Here is a 20,765-nt window from a genome sequence, read left to right as displayed (position 1 = left end):
ATGAATTGCCATAATCACCTCTGAATTATTAGCAAGGAGTTGATGAAGAGAGCATTAAAGTTAAACTAGTTAGGCTACATTCGCATGGGCAATTTGTCCCAGTGCGAATGAGAGTAATCGGCTGATTTTGGCTGCTGTTTTTGCCACCTGTGTGCGGCTAGCTGAAGTCACCAAGCCTGTACACATTAATGACAGTTTGGCAGTGGCAGCAGCTATTCATTGCTGTTCACACAGCCAGCATTTACCTGCAGTGATCACTGGCTGTGCGAACAGCCATGGATAGCTGAGGCCACTGACGACCTGTCATTAAAGTGCGCAAACTCAGTGGCCACAGCTAGCAACCCAAAGGTGGCAAAAACAACATCAGGAATCAGCAGATTACTGCCGTTGTTATTCACACTGGGCCAATTTCCCCACGCAAATGTAGCCCAAGTATAATATAGTGATCTTCCTGGCTGTTCAGTGTGGCAGAAATATGTATAGATGTAAAATCTTTTCTAAAGTTAAATAGTAAATATACATTTATTTCAAATGTGTATTTAGCTGGTTGCCTGGGATTCTACTTTAAGATAGATATATAGATAGATAGATAGCTAGATAGATATTGCGTACTTACTGTATACAGTAATAATCTAATTGCTTGCGTCTAGGAAGCATATTCAGTAGCCAGACAGTTCAACCTTATACCACCAGTTTGTGAACAAGCAGAATATCATCTCTTTCAAAGAGAGAAGGTGGAAATCCAACTACCTGAGTTGTATCACAAAATAGGTAAGTCTACAATTGCACGTAAGTCTACAAGTGCATGATTGCCCTTCATTGATTGCCGGCGTTTGCTACATGTAGTGGACAATGGTGTGTATCATGTAGTAGCCAATAATGCTAGTAGCACAGTGCTCCATGTTTGTTAAATTCATCTTAACTACATGCATGCATAGCAGTCACTATTTATTACTTGGGGGCATAAACAGACAACAAGTGCTATTGCAAAAAATATGCACCCAAAGCCTGCTTATATAGAAAAAACAGGATATAGAAGATATTTTCCAAAGGTATAAAAGATAATAAAAAACATTATTAATGCCTAGAAAAAAAAAAACAAGATAAAATATTTTAATATTTCCCTTTTTTTTATTATTTTTACATTTTTCCTTCTAAAAGGATAATTGTTGGATATGCATAGATAATAAATTATCTTTGCAAAACGCCATGTTACATTACAAAGTCTGTCACTTGAAACAAATTGTCAGTGATAGAATCTCCACACAGCTTACCTACATCGCTTGCTTGCAGGCTGGACCAACCAGATATCACTCCATGACTTCTTCCTTGCTATTGATTTAGATTCTTTAGCATTCTTGCTAATAAGGGAGCGATGTTCTCAGAGTAAAGTAGAGTAGTACTTTAAAATCGGCAGTGTGATGTCAGGTGAACACATTCAATACATATTTTGGAATAGCAACAACGTAGAGTGCATGTTTTTAGTTGAACATTCTATCCTGACCAGAGCAGTGGCAGAGGTACAATATCTGCAATTTTCATAATTTATTGTACACTTCATAATGTGCTCTTTATCACAGGATCAGTTTCCTCTAAAATCTGAAGCTGATTATTTACCAGAGAAATCTAAAATGGTTCTGTTTTACAGGTGTCGGTGCAATGACATGGTCACCCCTTGCCTGTGGCATTATCTCTGGAAAATATGAGAATGGGGTTCCTGAAAGTACGCGCGCATCACTAAAGGTATTGTTGTGTATCTCAGGGCAAAATAATAATAAAAAAAAAAAAAGAAAATCTCTGAAATACATGCAGATTACCAAATTTTCTATTCATTTAAAAACCCTGCAAATACAGAAAAAAACCTGTTGATCTGCCAGAAATGGTCAGCCTTGCCCAGTTATTTTTTGATAAACTACCCAGATCAACACCTTATGCACAACATAGACTCTAAAGCAGGCCATAGACAATTCCAAACACTCAGAGATTCGAATCATGTCTGGGCAGGCTGATTGTACCCAAGTTGATTGATCGATCAACTTGGGTACAACCAGCCTGTCGGATTTTACACTTGATTATTGTTAGTGGCTATTGTAGCCAGTAGCAGTAATCACTGTGTTCTTCCAGCGTGGACGGCTTCCCCTGTCCTGCTGGGAGAACAAAATGGCTCCACAGGAGGGATTCCCCTAACACTGATTGGGGAATACAGCGATTTTATATAGAATAAACCTCAAAAATTGGATTTTATGGGCAATTGAAAAAACATATACAACTTCACATATAGAAAAATTAAATTTATTGTAGAAAAATTGTATTAAAAAAATCTCATATTGGTAATACAATACATTGTGTAAATGATGTTATCAACATTGCACATTTTGGCTGATAGCCATGAAGTGGTAATCCCCATCTACTTGCTGTTCCCTTGGGTCATTGATTGTGATAAGGAATACGGCAGAGGGGGATAACCAACGCATTTCAAAAATGTAATGTTATAAAGTTTCTTCAGGGAATAATACCACTTCTGAAAAAACTACTTAAATTAGTAAAACATCGGTACAGAATTGTATAAAAATATGCATATAAATTGTCATCCACTTGCACTTACACAAAACATGTATGTTTAGCAGAAGCACTCCAAAAAGTATGGATACCATATATCGCCCAGTGAAGCCCTATCCCAAGCGGATACCAAATGTCCACATCCAAAGGCTTGCTGGATGACCACTGGTTTCCCTACTCTCTGCCGGGAGGAGGGCAGCAACGGCAACTTGCCTGTTCCGGGAGCTTTTCCATAGTCCGGGGTGTGGGAGGAAGGTTTTCGGCCTCCATTCCTCCTTCTCTGTCCTCTTCTGGACATCGCACCAGCTGGCTCTCCCCCAACACCAGCTCCTTCTTCACCATGGTCAGGGAGATCCGGTATACAGTTTTCCTCTGGGGTATATGTGCAGGGTCCAGCAGATACATTTCTGGGCAAGGGGGAAGGGGGCATAGTGCAAGTTTTGTCTCAGAAGGAGGTGTACTGTGTGGGGGGCTTCATCCCCTCTCTCCGCATCTCGGCACTCCGAGCTGCTGGCTGTACTCCGAGAACCGAGCCAGGGACGGCTCAAATGGGAAGGGCATGATGACCCAGGAGAGCAGTGAGCAGAACCCACAGGAGACTGTGGAAAGAGAGACAGACACCTGAAGACTGAGACTCAGACTTTCCAGGTCACAGAGCTCTGTACCCCCCCGTACTTTGCCCCCCTGTACTGTGCCCCCCCTGTACTCTGCCCTCCTGTATTGAGCCCCTCTCCCCCCACCCTGTGTGTTAAACATTTGCACATAGCACATAGCAGGTAAGTATAACATGTTTGTTATTTTTAACTAAAAAAACAAGACTTTACCATCACGTTAATTATTCCGAAGCCCAAGATAACAAATAAGAAGGCTAATTAGTCTCATTGGGATAACATAGGAAGTGTGCACAAGACATGGGAAAGCCCTGAATTTCTGACATGACAACAGGTCTTTTTTATTTATTTATTGAACAGATATAACAAAATGCTTTAATGGTATATTTAACAGACCAAAAGGGAGCAAATAAGAGAAGCTCATTGTTAGGGTTTACATAAACTTTATCAAAGTACCTCCTATGTCCAGTCAAACTACTGTAGAATAGGGTAAATCTTTGCTGTAGAAGATGGTTACTTTGAATCCTCTGAAAATGTTTTCATAGTTCTTCTAAATGAAAAGAATCACCCATTAGTCTGTGATCATAACATTACTTCAATTACCATGCAATACATAGCAGCAGCTGCGGAAAATAGAGCAAACGTCTACAGACATTTTTATGTAACCTCATAAAGCAAAATGTTAATTTAACATTCTCGATGAATCTGCCTGTCCATATGTACTCCGTAAACAGAGAATCAGCTGGGAACACATGCATTTTAGATGTCTGATGAAACAAGTGTTCTCTGTAAGACAAAAGGCCTTACTATCACTGGGAGCTCTGTGAGTCACATTCTGAAGGGTACAGCTGTTTAATGTAAGACAGGCTGAAGTGTGCCTTATTAAAATTCTGGTTTTCTTGCTATAAATGTTTTAGTCATTTTTGTTTATTTAATTTACCTCTCTGAAGGCATCAGAATCACTAGGCTTGGCACATGGACGCCCTTCTCATATTAAAAGAAGGGGCTGAAAAAAAAAACACGGTGCCTATCTCCAAACACTAGACAAATGCTGAAGGTTTACCAGGCTGTTTTGCAGCTATGGTACTCCAAGAGGAAATATGGGATTCCTGGAGTAGTCGGTATAGCTACAACTTACCTATTCCCAGTCAGGGGGAAACATTAAGTGAAAAAACTGTTCAAAATGCAACATTCTCTCTTTTTATCGGACAATATAATGAAAAAGAACTAATTACAGAGGTGTTCTGGCAAAGTTGTAATTATGTTTTTTAGTAAAAAAAAAAAAAGTGAGTTTGAAAACAGAATTGAAGTGAGTGAAGCTGGCTGGGATGTTTTCAGTGCTCCAACTGGTCAATGACATTGGTCAGTCCTTGTTACAATACAGGATGGCATTAGTACAGTGGGGAACCATAAACCCTCCTCCTGAAAGCCTTTATACTTTGTATAGTGACTGTATGTTACAGGGGATTTGCATATTTTTATTTAATAAAAGGTTAAAAACATACATTTAAAATAAGAGCACACCATGTTTAATAGATTGACCATATCTTGTACATATTAGCTTTATGTAACTTGGCCAAATCCAAATATGACCTGAACTTGGCCAAATTAGTTCACTCATCCCTACTAGTTATGTAACTTTTTCTACATTCTTTTCATCACATTTTGATTTCTATTTCTGTCATGTACCAGTGCTACCAGTGGTTGAAGGACAAAATACTGAGTGAGGATGGTCGGAAACAACAATCCAAGCTGAAAGACTTGGTACCAATAGCAGAGCGACTTGGGTGCACTTTGCCACAACTTGCAGTAGGTAAGATGATATGTGGTCAGGCATTAAATTAAAATGGATCTGAAGTCTAATCATTCTATGCATTAAGGTAGAAAAAAAACCCCACTACCTGTTCCTCATCCCCATCCCTGAACACATACCTGACTCACTGATCCAGCGCTGTTCCAGTGTCAGGGAATTAGTAGACCAGACTGTGCGGACTGCACAGAGGAAACCAAAAACACGTGTTAGTGAATAATAATGGTGTTTATTAAAATAGGTGACAAGTAAGTGAATACAAACAGTGCACAACCAACCACAAGACCCACAAACAACAAATAGTATATACAGTAAATGGGAGATACCGGAAACAAAAGCCAGGCCGGGGTCATACACAGGGAAATCAGCAGATGGGTAAGGACGGGAAACCAACAGGACAGGGAGAGGATGGTTGGATAGGCTACAGGGCAGGGATCCAAGGTAATCAGATAACAGGAGGGACAGGTCCAGGATGGGCTCAGGATAGGGATTGGATGAGATGAGATCAGGTCAGGTCAGATGCAGGCTCAAGGTCAGGATTACAGGCAGCAAGGTCAGGGCGCAGGCAGAGAGATATTAAGGCAAGCATGTGAGGGCTTTCCTGGAATATTTATGAGACTGCAGTAATTGTCCTCACATGAGCACAGGAAGTGTTGTCTGCTCCATACTGCCAGGATCCATCCGCTAGTGGACGCCAGTACTGCGGCCCAACGATGACTTAACACCAGCAGGGAAAGGCTCCCCTGACAGTTCCAAACTGGCAGGAGACACCTGCTGGTGGACCTCAGTACTGCACGCCGAATGATAGATCTTACCAGACGGAGGGACCCTTTCCTGACATCCAGCTACAACACTGCTCCTTCTCTTCCAGGTCTCACAGGAGAAACAAGCAGGAGCCATAGGCTCCTGCTGCCTTCAGTCAAACTCCTGTGAGGAGGGAGCAGGCGTGTGGCTTACTGGCACTATATGTGTGTCTATGGACACCCACAGCACAGCTCGGGAGCACACCTGTATGTGTGCCCCCTCAGCACAACACTTGCTGAGGAGGCACCTGGTTGAAGGAGGGGTGGAGAGCACCAGCAGTGGTAAGTAATACCATCATTGCACAAAGCAGGTAAGTATAACATCTTTTTTATTTCAAATATAAAAATATTCTTTACAATCACTTTAAGTGCAAAGATGTCTATATAAAAAAAAAAAAAAAACCTTATTAAAACTATAATTTGAAGAATGCTGGGAGCAGCCAATGCTTGAATATCCAGAAATATGATATTCCTTCCGTCATCTATTGCACACATCTCTAAGAGAGTCAGTGCCTTACCTCCTTTATCCCCCAGCTCATGCTTGGTGGTCCTAATAATGCAATGAAAATAAAAAAAACAATCTGCAATGATACAAAGGGGTTACTTTACTAAAGGCAACTAGACTGTGCACTTTGCAAAGTTTAGTTGAACTCTGCAAGTGCAGTTGCTCCAGAGCTTAGTAAATGAGGTAAGGCTTCACTTTTCAAAGAATACCCAATCACATGCAAGGAAAAAAAAAACAGCATACTTGCTTGCGCATGATTGGATGATGAAAGTTGGCAGAGCGTCTGCTCATTTACTAAGCTCTGGAGCAACTTCTCTTGCAGAGTGTAAATGCATTTTGCAAAGTGCACAGTCAATTTGTCTTTAGTAAATCAACCTCAAAGTATACAATCACAGATAAGCCAACTAATCGATTGCTGTGAATTCAAGAAAGTGGTGCATTAGGATTTGGCATGATAGAAAGTGCCCTTGAATATTGTATGTGGAGCCAAAAAAAGCAAATGCAACTTACAAAATAATAGCATAAAAATGATGACACGTCCTAGAAAAGTTAAGTAGATAGGTAACCAAAAATGTATTTAATTCTTTCAGCTGCTATTAAATATTACCAAACAGATCTTTTGTTATTATAATTTATGACTACAGTTGAAAATGTGATGTCTTTACTTTGCAGCTTGGTGCCTGCGGAATGAAGGAGTCAGTTCTGTCCTGTTAGGTTCTTCCAATCCAGAACAACTCGTAGAAAATCTGGGAGCTATTCAGGTAGGAGAAGTTATGAATGTTCTAGTGTGAGCTCAATGACTGAACGTATAATGATAATAGATCACACGAAGTTTTGGAACCTTAGGGAAAGTGAAGAAAGCTATTCAAGAAGCTGTCTGGGACCTGTCAGCACTCAATGCACAGAGTTACCTTGCACATAAGCACATTGGGCCATATTTATTACACAAAAATGCCCACCTAGCCTTAACAAAATTCCTTCTACACAGAAGTTACAGGCACCTTGGTGTTGCAGCTCTATTCTAAACATAGCCAAGCACTGATAAGCTATGCTATCAATGCAAATCGGTATACTGTCCTTATCCACTGTGCAGTCCTACTAGCCCATAAAAGCAGCCAGGCTGGAACATGGCTATACATTGGGCAGCAGTTCCAAAATCAGGGAATCAGCAGTCATTATTACTATTACAGACTTCGTCAACTTCTATTTATGTATTTATTATATATACAGGTACACTATATATTATAGGATCAGTAGACCCAAAAATGATATTTCATTAGCAGAAAATGTTTGATAATCTGAGTCAGCCACCGGCTTCTTTTATTTTGTGGTGCCTTTACTACATGTTCTCTCTTCATTGCCAAAGTTCTAACTCTATTTCCACCCACCTTGGAGTTAATCTTCAAAGTGTGTTCTTTATTGTGTGTTCTTTATTGTGCCAGCATGTGTGTAAACCTAGGTATTAAACCATAGAGCGCACACCACTAGTCTCAGATATTAGAAACCATTAGTCTGTTTAAAGGAAATCTTTTTGTTGCTTTTAAACAATTTGACTGACTCTTTAGGCGACTCTTTTGAGTCACCTAATAACTGAAGCTCGGGCTTGTATCCAAACTCCTTAAAAGCACACCATTAAGAAACAGTACTCCAGCAACAACAATATCATGGTAATGGAGCATTATAATGTCTTCTTTGAGGGATCATTGATGAATTTCAAAGGACAATGTTCTAATGGAGGGAATTCATTAGCTCCCCAGAGTAGCCTCATATTTGCAGATTTTCATAGGATGAAGTGCTTATATAACTCAGTATTCCCAACTGCCACCTCTAAGGAATCAATTAGACACTTATTTTAACGTTACTTCTGAAAATGGCAGGTTGCCTTGATTAAAGTTCCTCCCCGGTTCCCCTTACCTGCACACTTCTGATTTTTATTTTTATTTTTCCTGCTCTTCTAAAACAATGTTTGCATATATACTGAATACATTTCGTGTTGTCCTGTTTGATTGTATAAAACACTTCTACTGTTTTTTTAATCATTTCATGTTTCTTTTTATATTCTCTTAGTTGATGCCTAAAAAACAACCATTAGTTTGCTTATTTTCATAAAATATACCAAACTGAAATATCTATTTTATATGGATTGTCCCTTTAAATCTTTAAATTGCTTCATACACTTCTAAGCCCCTGTACACACGGTTGAAGATTCTGCCAACCAAATCCGTCGGATTTTGCCCGTCAGATTTAGTCTGACGGATTGTGTCCGAAACTGTTGCATACACACGGTCGGACTAAGTTGTCGAAAAATCCGATCTTTCAGAACGTGATGACGTCATTTCGTTACGATGGGACTACATTCAGGCTAGTAGCCAATAGCTTTGATGTAGGAATTTGATCTGAGCATGCGTGGCACTTGGTCCGATCAAAATTCTCTACACATGATCGGATTACGTCCGACCGGCCCAGTTGGTCGGGAAATATTTCCAACATGTTGGAAAATTGGGTCCGACGGAGATTCGGACGGAATCAGTCCGATGCATACCACACACAGTCGGATTATCTGACGACACGGTCCGATAAGACGCATTCTGACGGATTCTCCGACCGTGTGTACGCGGCATTAGTGTTTTATGTACGTTGGATAGAACAATGATATGCAGGCAGGCTTTTCCACCAAGTGATTGCAAGCTAATTAGTTTGCTTTGGTGCCTAAAGTATAACATCTGCAAAGAGGTTTAGCTGTTATTTTCTGTATTTATTTTACACAATTCTATATCATGTATAAAGAGTCACACACATTAATACCTTCTGCAAGCTCACAATCTAATGATACTACATACTCACACTTGTTTGGGTACCCATAGCAAAAGGAAAGATTTTGTATAACTTCAAAGAAATTCAAACATTGCCTTGCTGGTTGTCCACAGTCAAGAGAGCTAGTGGCAGACATCTGATAATCTATCAATCGTTTGAATGATGGAAGAGAAGCACTGTGGAGATAAGCATAAGAATAATGCATTTAAGTAATTTAAAGTGATATTAAAGTAAAATATTTTTGCTTAAAATTCAAATAAGGTTAAACTTACAGTGCCTTGAAAAAGTATCCATACCCCTTGACATGTTGTCATGTTACAACCAAAAATGTAAATGCATTTTATTGGGATTCTACGTGATAGACACAAAGTGGCACATAATTCTGAAGTGGAAGGAAAATGATAAACGATTTTTACAACGTTTTACAAATAAATATCTGAAAAGCGTAGCATGCATTTGTATTCCGTCCCTTTTATTCTGAAAACCCTTACAAAATCTAGTGGAACCAATGCCTTCAGAAGTCTCCTAATTTGTAAATAAAGTCTACCTATGTGTAATTTATTCTCAGTATAAATACAACTGTTCTGTGAAACCCTCAGAGGTTTGATAGAGAACCTTAGTGAACAACCAGCATCATAAGGGCCAAGGAACACAGCAGGTCAGGGATGAAACAGTGGAGAGGTTTAAAGCAGGATTAGGTTATAGAAAAACATCCCAAGCTTTCAACATCTCATTGAGCACTGTTCAATACATTATCCGAAGAGGGAAAGAGTATGGCACAACTGCAAACCTACCAAGACATTGCCGTCCACCTAAACTGGCAGGCCAGGCAGGGAGAGCATTACTTAGAGAAGTAGCCAAGAGGCCAATGGTAACTCTGGAGGAGCTGCAGAGATCCACATCTCAGATGGGAGAATCTGTTCAGAGGACAACTATTAGTCGTGCACTCCACAAAGCTGGCCTTTATGGAACAGTGGCAAGAAGAAAGCCATTGTTGAAAAAAAGCCATAACAAGTCTAATTTGCAGTTTCCGAGAAGCCATGTGGAGGACACAGCAAACATGTGGAAGAAGGTGCTCTGGTCAGATGAGACCAAAATTTAACTTTTTGGCCTAAAAACAAAATGCTGTGTGGCGGAAAACTAACACTGCACATCACCCTGAACACACCATCCCCACCGTAAAACATGGTGATGGCAGCATCATGTTGTGGGGATGCTTTTCTTCAGCAGGGACAGGGAAGCTGGTCAGAGTTAATGGGAAGATGGTCAGAGCCAAATACAGGGCAATCTTAAAAAAAAAAGTGTTAGCCCCCGTGCACACGGTCGGACATTCCGACAACAAAATCCGTCTGTTTTCTTCCGACTAATTTTGTCCGAAACTGGTTGGACAAAGGTTGAAAGAGGACAAAATGTGTAAAATTTCAAGAGGTATGAATACTTTTTCAAGGCACTATACCGGCTTTGTGCAATGATATTGCACAGAACGGTCCCTTGCTTCCTCCGCTGGAGTTCCCCACTGGACATCTCCTCTCTCTCTTGCATGTGCCCCCAAGTCATGTGCTATGGGGACACATGTGTGGGCACGCTCCCGAGCTGGACTATGTGCATCCATAGACACACTCAGCATGATTGGGGTGGGGAGCACAAAGAGTGGTGAAGCATTTTTTAAAGCAGGCAATACATTTTAGAACCACAAAGTTTTTATTCCAAAACAGCATTTCTGTATCATCCATTGAGGGACATGGCTTTAATAACAAGCAACCAGGAGTTATACTGCCCCCTACAGGAGAAATGGACATTAGACACATAGCAAATAAAGACCATCCCCTTAGAAGCTATATCCCCTCCCACCTGCTCAGTTTAACTTAGTGTCCTAAGGAGAAAGCATTTCCTCCTCTTTGCTATATTTTTCACTTTAATTGGATTTTTCTAGTAGCTACTGGTAGAGTCATGCAATATATGAAAATCCTGGAATTTTCTTCAAGCTCAGAATATGTTTGGCGACTTTAATGTTGGTATCGATCTTCTCGATGGAGCTGCATCTGACTGCAGGGATTGATGCTATCCAACTTCGAAGCAGATCCCTTTGGCTAATTTCACTCCAGAATTTTTGATAGACAGGTCCAGTCTATCTCTGGACAAAATTATACAGTTACATCCTTAAACAAATGTGCTTCTGTCAATGTGGCTTCTGTCCCCAGCACTGTAAAAGATGAGGTTGCTTTGACTAAATAGATGGCCAACATGGCAAGCCTTAACATTTTGTGTGCCCCTGAAATGGCAACAAGCTTTGTTACCTAAACTTTTCCATAGGTGATGATTTAAAAGCTCTTCCAAATCATTTGTTTAGAGTTAAGCATGAATAATGACCTTAGAATTATTTCGCTCACTTTGGTGTGCACGGTGATATGTAACGTGTAGCGCAATCAATGTTTCCTTGCGTGGGCACCCTCAATGTGTGTTTACATTCATATGCATGCATGTACATATGTGTGGGGCTGAAAAATTTTTTGGAGGGGAGTTTAAGTACTTGGGTGTTACTACCAGGGGTCTGTACAGTCGCCCAATTGCTTGCACCTAACTTGTCAGATTTGCACATACTTTTGGCAGCTGTAGCAGCCAAAAGTGTGTAAAATCGCGGCATGCTGCTGCTTATGTATAATATATGTCTGTAGCAGCAAAAAGGTTAAGGGCCACTCTACTAGAGCGGAAAGTACTTCTTAGGGTTTTTGTTATTATTGTCTTCTGTGTCTCAGATCTGTAAGGCTACAACCTGGTCTTTTGTTTACACATTACCTATATTTTACGAGATCGATCCATCTACTTCTGCAGATGCCAGTTTTGGCTGAAATATTCTACAAGTGGCTTTTTATTGCCCTTGTTTTCCCCTTGTTGTGTTTTTTTTTTCCTGGCATGCCTGCCTCTTGTTTTTGTACTGCTTTTGGACATCCCTTGGTATCCATAAAGCTCTGTCCCTCAATAGAGTAAAAAAGAAAATAGGATTTTTGTATTCACAGTAAAATCCTTTTCTCTGAGCCCATTGAGGGACACAGCTTTTTCCTCTTTGGACTGCTTGTTACTACTAAGCGCGAGGGAGGTCAGAGGAGTTTTAGCCTCCGGGGTCTTCTGTGCCTAGTGTTCATTTCTCCTGTAGGAGTCAATCTAGCATATGGTTGCATATTATCCATAAATCTGTCTCCCTCAATGGGTCCTGAGAGTACATAGAAATCCTATTTTTCAACTACTCTGGCCCTATAATGGAAGTCCCCAGAAAAATATGTATTTGCTGCACCTTGTCAGCCTATTATGTGTACTGTATATGTGCTTCTGTCAAAGCTGCTTAAAAAAACATGATAAATGTGCAACTTTATGCTTTGTTCCTTCTTTCTTCCTGTTTTCCATTCATTAGACAACGGACATACGCTTGCATACAAACATTCCCTTTGTTGTACCTTATATGATGCTGCTGTTCACCAGCTGGGCTTAACAAGGTTTTCATTCCAGCCCTTTATTCTCAGATGAAGTCTGCCACTGAAAACTTGTTAAATAAATCCTGAAATGAGAGCAAGCTACATCGTCAGAACCAGATCGCCTTGTGTAAACTGACTGTTCCATGACTCCCCTTCTACTGTAGATACAGTTACTCTGTGCAATCATTATGCCTCATTATCAATGTAACAAACGTGTGGGGGGGGGGAAAACAGTCAGAAATAATTTATTGCTCACAAATAGATCAGGGAAATGAAACCGTAATACCTACATAATATTTATAGATGATTTTAATCAACAGTGGAAAACCATTAAATACCATGCTGTATGATGAATAAATCATTTTTTTTATTACTCAGTTTATCCAGATGAAAAACAATAACTAGTATGCCTTATGTTTGTAACAATACTTAGTTATTATCATAGGCATTGAACTACAAACACATTTTATGATCTTTAAGGAAAAGCTATTGCTGGCCTTTATCATTTGGACAGTCAGTTGTTCCTGTAGCCTGATGATATCTCACTGTAATAGTTTTGCCAAACGTGATTTGAGTCAGATTTTCCAAACAGGTTTGATTGGGGTCAGATCAGGTGACCTTGGGTGCCTGGCCATTGTGCGTTATATCTAGCGGTGTCTGCACCATGAAGTTAATTATTAGCATGGTGCTGAAGCATATTACACCCTAAATATGAGGGTAACAGGCTCCCAAAGGTGAACTTATCCTTTTAGGATCAGCATCAAATAGCGTCTAAAAGACTTAAACTGGTCATACAGTGTGCAAGTTTCAGCAGGTGCCTGATGAAGTGGTCCTGTCAGCTCCCTCCCGCCCCCAACTGCCTTTGATTAAAAATTGAAAGAGCCAAGCAGGAAATTGTTGAGATATTCTGACAGCAGGCTGTCAGAATTAATATGCTCAGGAAGGGGATTCATCTATCTGTGCTATATAGCATGATCGAAGGAATCATTTTTCTTTTTTTCTTTTTAACCTGCAAGCTAAACAAAAAATATCTAATAGTGCATGGCAACTTTTAGTCCATGGAGGAGAGTACATTTTAGGGCAAGTTTTAGATGTACTGCAGCCCTTGCTGCCCGTCAGAATAGTGATCCATGATGGATTGCTTTGAGAGGCGCTATGTCACCTCCCCACCACCTGTTTTATCTCTGTCATTGCTATGCCACAACCACATGCATGGTAGTTGCAGTGCAGCCTCGTTCACTTGAATAGGTTGAAGCAATTCCAATTGTATAGCCCGGATCTAACGCTTAAACTGTCAAACAGCATTTGTTCATGTAAATAATTTGTTATACCTCAACCATTCATCACATAGGCAATGCATACCTGGTGCAGGCCACATGACCAAGCCATGCACAAACAAAAGGATGAAAGCTCACCAAAAAGGTAATTTAAGTACCACACCACGGTTGATTAAAAATATATTTTATTGTAGAAAAAGTGCACCATAGAAATCATAAAAGAGCAAAAAATTCAGTGAATGACTATCCAGAAATATGTTGTCATAGCAAAGAGATCACAGCTGCGCATGCACCCATCCGTTCAGTCAAACACACACATTGCTTATTGGTCTTGTAATCAAGGATTGTAGGTCTTATAATCAAAGATTGTAGGAGATTAAACTTGATTGTCATAAAATGACATACCACAATTTACATTGCAGTCCAAAGTAAAGATAAGATTGTAAGATTGCAGGTGCTGGCTTGCAGTTAGGAAGTCTATCGGAGCAGCCCAGTAAAAGAATATTCAGTAACAATAAGTTAGTTATTTTCCGTCTGTGATGGGCCAAATGCTCAATGGAGTATGGTGTTAACTGGCTAATACAGACTGAATAATGGCAGGATCAGCCTAGGAGAGCTCCCCCACCAGGAGCTAGGCTGCTGGAAAATAGGAATTCAAATGTACAGGAGAAGATAGAGAGGGAGCTATGGGAACAGGGAAGAAAGAGCAGCTCCACGTATGCAGCGCTGACAACTTCTACTGGTATCACATCAGAGCATTCAGCAGGTCTCACCACCTCTGCTGTCTCCATTGTGCTTCCATCTCTCATTTATGTCTCCGCTCAGTTTTTTTCACATTAGAAAAAGGGCACATAATAAAAGTATGGTTTTGACTTTTTGATGGTACCACTCCCCCTCCTTAACCCCGTTGTTTGAAACAAGATAGGGGGCAGCCAGGTAGACTCAATGGTATTTTTAATCTGTTTACTCTCAGTGACCTCCAGTTTTTAGAAGAGGATATTGCATCCTTTATATTGATATTTAAGTCAGTCACAAAGGACTCCTCCTTGCTCTGAAGAAGTTAGCTGTGATTGGCTAATGAAGCGTGTCAGCGTGACATCAGCATGCACGTGACGTCAGTGGGTTCGCAGCCCATGACAAGTGCATTCTGAATGGTGGTGGCTAAGTGACCCCAGGAGACTAATCTGGAGCCAGTGATACCGCTGTTTACAGTGGCATACAGGATACTACATCTGGAGATTTACTGAGTGGAGGTGGTGAGACCTGCTGAATGCTCTGATGTGGTGCCAGTGGAAGTTGTCAGTGCTGCACGCATGTATCGGCTCTTTCTTTCCTGTTCCTCTACCCCCCTCCTCCTGTACAGATGAATTTCTATTTACCAGCAGCCTAGCCCCGGATGGGGGAGCTTTCCTAGACTGATCCTGCCATTATTCAGTCTGTATTAGCCAGTTAACACCATACTCCAGTAAGCATTTGGCCCATCACAGTCGGAAATTAACTAACCTATTGTGACTGAATATTCTTTACTGGGCTGCTCCAATAGCCTTCCTAACTGTAAGCCAGCACCCGCAATCTTACAAGTGTATTGCATGCACACCTTTTCCCCTTTTTGGCTCTAAGTAATCTTTGGACTGCAATTGCAATTGTGGTATGTCATTTTATAACAATAAAGTTTAATCTTCTAAAATCTTTGATTATAAAACCTACAATCCTTGATTAGAAGACCAATAAGCAATGTGTGTTATATGTGTGATCTTATCACTATGACAACGTTGTCTTTTTAAGATTTTTGAATGGTCCGTCACTGAAATTTTTGTTCTTTTATGATTTCTATGGTGTGCTTTTTCTACAATAAAATATATTTTAATCAACCGTGGTGTGCTACTTAAATGACCTTCTTAGTAGGCTTTCCTCCTTTTGTTTACACTTGAATAGGTTGCATTTGGCAGGCAGTACCAAGGATGGTGGGGGATCATTTTTGCCATGGTTGCGGCATATGTTAAACTCCATCCAGCTGCCTTTGAAGCTTAAAGTAAAAGTGTGGCTCGACCACCTGTTTTTACTGCCCTACCCCTGCAAGGGGAAATGCAGGTGTAAGCGTCCTGCCTATGTTTATTCATAACTAAAGCAGAAAATTAAAAGGTTTGCCCTCACAGGGGTTTGTTTTAGGCACATAGCAATTTTCAGCCTCCTGGCTATTTGGCCAGCTATCTTGGTCAACACAAGCTCTCCGCTTGCTTAACAGTCTTACTGACTAGACAGTGACCCACTGCCATTTATAGCAGATGTTGGTTTCGTTAGGTTACTTATGTAGATACAGGACATCAGAAGAGACCTATTCAGTATAAATACAATCAACAATATTTTTTTTTAATTACTTCGCCAAGCATGCGTAACATCAATAAATTAAAAACCAATACATTTTGTATTCATTAAAATGGAACTTCACTCTCCAAATTAATATTGATTATTTTAAAACCTCATGCTGCTAGCATTAGTAAATAAATAGGAAAGTATATCATATTTACTTGTTTTAAACTTAGACTTTAGTTACTTCCTGGTTTCTTGCCTAGGCAAATGATGTCATACATCTAAGAAGTCTTCAGGGAGAGATGAGAAGAGGAGGGGTTTTGCAGCTAAGCACACTCTCCTGCATGAATGTGTGAGCCAAGGGCAGATGGATTCCAGGAAGTAAATGCTGCATTAATCATTTGCCCTTACTCAAGATGGCCACGGCCAGAAATGCTAAGGCAGTGTTTTTCAAAGTGATTTCTCAACAAAATAAAGCATAGAGACATGGATGGATGTGAGAGTTTGCTTTGAATATTAACCACTTGCCGACTGTGTCATGCAAATATACTGCGGCACAATGGCTCTCCTGGGCGAAATCTCATACGGGTACGTCCTACCCATTTTCGACCACCAGAGGGTATGCATGCGTGGGCCGGCTGCACGGCAGGGGGACCTGATGCGTGTGGCCGGCGGGCACGATCATTGCCGGCCACGCACGAGCGCTAGCACGAGGATTTGTGTATGTAAACACACAAATCCTTGTGCTGTCAGAGGAGTGGAGCCATATCATTTGTTCATACGAAGTAGGAAAAACCATAACCATATGGCTCCTCTCCTAGTCACTACCATCCCCACACAATTAGCACATGCTGAGGGAACACACATTTAACCCCATGCCAGTGACATTTACACAGTAATCAGTGCATTTTTATAGCACTGATTGCTGTATAAATGCCAGTGTTCCCAAAAAAGTGTCAATAGTCCGATGCTATAACTTTTACGCAAACCAATCAATATGCGCCTATTGCGATTTTTTTTAACCAAAAATATGTAGAATATATATTGGCCTAAACTGATGAAGAATTATTTTTTTTGTTTATAGCACAAAGGTGCCGCAGAGGTGATCAAATACCACCAAAAGTAATATAACTATTGGATCCCCAAACAAAAAATAATTTTAGCTCCCACAGACTGACTACAGTATGCGCTCATGCGGTACACAGATTAGTCCTGTCCATTTAAGAAGGCACGCCAGCTACAGCTCGTTATGTGTATAAAAGACACCTGTCCACTGAATCTCTTTCTTTTTCTTACATCATGGGACACAGAGTCAGGCTAATATTCAATACCTATTGGGTTATACTTCATCCCAGAGATTTTGAGACTGACAATAGATGGGCCATAGACGCTTCAACGTCACCTCGATCTACTGTCTCAAGGTCCTATATTCCACCCCAATTTACAGTCTCTAAATTTGAAGGCATGGCTATTGAAGCCAGGGTGTTAAAGGACTGTGGCATCTAGGGATCAGTGGTGTCTACTCTAGTGAATGCTAGAAAATCTGTCACTAGGAAGATTTATCATAAGGTCTGGAAGACTTATATTGCTTGGTGTGAAGCCAGAAAATGGCATCCTCGGAAATATGTGATTGGGAGAATTCTCTCTTTTCTACAGTCAGCTGTGGAAATCAAATTGGCTTTGAGTACAATCAGAGGTCCAGTTTCGGTCCTGTTCGTGTCGTGTTTCGACCTGTTCCATCCTTTTTGCCAAAAGTGGTGTTGGCCTTTCAATTAAATCAGGACATTATTTTGCCTTCTTTTTTTCTCTCAGCCTCATTTGGCAGAAGAGGTGACTGCATTCTTTGTACGTTGTCTGGGCAGTCAATATATATTTGTCTAGATCTGCAGAGATCCAAGAATCAGACTTTTTTTGTTTTACCAAAAGGACCCAAGAAGGGGCAGGCAGCTTCCAAAGCTTCCATTGCCAATTGGTTCCATCAATTGGTCATTCAGACCTACAGCCTGAAACATAAAGCTCCTCCCTTTAGGGTGAGCGCTCATTCTACCAGGGTTGTAGGAACCTCCTGGGCTTTTCGCCATCAGGTATCTGTGGCTCAGATTTGTAAGGCTGCTACCTGGTCTACAGTGCATACGTTCACAAAATTTTATCAAGTGGATGTTCGAGCAGCTGAGGATTCGGCTTTCGGGCACAGTGTACTGCAGGCTGCTATATAAGTTCTGATGGCTATTGTTTGGCAGGGTGTCACTCTTCCCTCAAAGCTATTGCTCTGGGACTGTCCCAGCAGGTGATGAATATTAGCCTGACTCTGTGTCCCATGACGTACTCAAAGAAAAGGATTTTACAGATAAAGTATGAAGAAAAAATCCTATTTTCTTCCATTCATCATGGACAAGACCAAAGCGTTCTCAAAAGACATCAGAGACAAGATTATAGACCTGCACAAGGCTGGAATGGGCTACAAGACCATTAGAAGAAGGAGCTTTGTGAGAAGGAGCTAACTGTTGTAGCAATTATTCGCAAATGCAAGAAATACAAAATAAGCATCAATTGACCTTGGCCTGGAGCTCCATGCAAGATTTTGCGTCGTGGTAAGGATGATCATGAGAAAAGTGAGGGATCAGCCCAGAACTACGCAGAAGGAGTTTGTGAATGAACTCAAGGCAGTTAGGACGACAGTCACCAAACAAACCATTGGTAACACAATACGCCGCCATGGATTGAAATCCTGTAAAAACCCGTAAGGTCCCTCTCCTCAAGAAGGCTCATGTACAGGCCCATGTGGAGTTTGCCAATGAACATTTAAATGATTCAGAGAAGGATTGGGAGAAAGTGCTGTGGTCAGATGAGACCAAAATTGAGCTCTTTGGCATTAACTCAACTCGCCATGTTTGAAGGAAGAAAGATGCTGACTATGACCCAAAGAATACCATCCCTACAGTCAAGCATGGAGGTGGAAACATTATGCTTTGGGGCTGTTTCTCTGCTAAAGGTACAGACCGACTTTGCCGCATTGAGGGGCCAATGGACGGGGCTATGTATTGTAAAATCTTGGATAAGAACCTTCTTCCATCAGCCAGAACACATAAGATGGGTCGTAGATGGGTCTTCTACCATGACAATGACCCCAAAAATACTGCTAAGGAAACAAAGGAGTGGCTCAAGAGGAAGTACAGTAACCCTTTAAAGTCCACATTTTTCAATGAGTTAGCGTGACTCAAAATGTGCTCTACCAAACCGTAGAACAGAACGTTAAAGTCATCCTATAGAAAATGTATGGTGGGAGCGGAAACTTTGAGTTGTCAAGCAACAGCCAAGAAATCTTAAAGATTTAGAGAAGATCTGTAAAGAGTGGACCAAAATCCCTCCTGAGATGTGTGCAAACCTAGTAACCAACTACATGAAATGTCTTACCTCTGTGCTTGCCAACAAGGGTTTCTCCACCAAGTACTAAGTCATGTTTTGCCTGGGGATCAAATACTTATTTTATTCATTGAACTGTAACTCATTTTATAACATTTGTATTATGTGTTTTTTATGGATTTTTGGTTGAAATTCTGTCATTCTATCATTTAAAATACACCTATGATAAAAATTATAGACCCTTTATTTCTTTGTAAATAGGAAAACTTACAAAATCTGCAGGGGATCAAATAATTATTTTCCCCACTGTATATGTATTTATTTTTTAAACCTGACCTATTATCAGCCTCTTACAATCCACTGTACATGGCTCAGGCTAGGATAGAAACAAGCATATGCGGAGAGGCGGAGGAAACAGAGTGACAGAGAGATAATCTCATCACAGTGCTGTTTCTCCTTTAACTGTCCAATCATGGACTAGAAACAGTCTTTGATAGCCTGGGCTCAAAGGAAGTGAGCGGCCATTTAACCCGGAGGACAGAAAAGAACATGATACCTAAAGTCTAGAAGTTGTTTTAGTTTCCATAATATTTTATTAAGGATGTTTAAAACAACAATACAGAAAAAAGAAAAACATAGAAAACCAGAAGTTACATGGGCCGGCCGGCCTAAAGATATACCACAACTATAACAGTGATTTATCTAAAGCAAACATAATGACAAAAAGTTGTATAGCAACACTTTAGTATGCTAAAAATATAGAGGAGTAGCAGAGGTTATAAGGTGTGTTGTATTTCAGAGGCCAGGAAGGCACAATTTTTTGAAAAGTCAAGTCAATGTTGGAATTGACTATGGTGTGGATAGAGCTGGCTTCTTGAGACAAGAGAGGTTGGTTAGGGATATACCTGTGAAGTAATGGAGGGTTCAGGGTAGCAAATAATATAGGGTAGTAATTACAAACTTCTAAGGAGATTTTCAAGGTTGTCAGTCCTACTGGCAGCCTTGGTTAGATATATTAGTTGGGTTGGGATAATAATGGTGTGGGATAGAGGGGGAGGAAAGAGGGACGAGGAGAGGATGGAGAGAGGAGTAAGAAATGCTGAGAAGCACAGAAGCAGGGGTGGAAGGGGATAAGAGGGAAGTAGACCGAAACAGGGGGGAGCGAGTGCCTCCTACCTGACCTAGAAGTGGTTTTAGTTAGATGTCTATTTCAGTTAAAGCCATAAACCTGCAAAGTGTGTTG

General features: G+C 40.6%; 1 protein-coding gene across 5 annotated transcripts in view; it reads left to right on the top strand.

The window, feature by feature from the left end:
* Window positions 1-20,765, top strand: part of KCNAB1 (potassium voltage-gated channel subfamily A regulatory beta subunit 1) — a 570,878-nt gene that overhangs the window by 545,012 nt on the left and 5,101 nt on the right. For all 5 annotated transcript variants that reach the window (XM_077488106.1, XM_077488103.1, XM_077488104.1 and 2 more), the window contains 4 exons: window positions 651-771; window positions 1,649-1,743; window positions 4,863-4,983; window positions 6,961-7,049. In XM_077488106.1, the coding sequence (XP_077344232.1) occupies window positions 651-771; window positions 1,649-1,743; window positions 4,863-4,983; window positions 6,961-7,049 (426 nt within the window). The remainder of the gene's footprint in view (window positions 1-650; window positions 772-1,648; window positions 1,744-4,862; window positions 4,984-6,960; window positions 7,050-20,765) is intronic.

The sequence above is a fragment of the Lithobates pipiens genome, unplaced genomic scaffold (assembly GCF_037356315.1).
Source record: "Lithobates pipiens isolate NorthernLeopardFrog02 unplaced genomic scaffold, aLitPip1_a1.2 Scaffold_18, whole genome shotgun sequence".
In the NCBI taxonomy this organism is placed as follows: Eukaryota; Metazoa; Chordata; class Amphibia; order Anura; family Ranidae; genus Lithobates; species Lithobates pipiens.
This window is presented reverse-complemented; position numbering and strand designations above follow the sequence as displayed.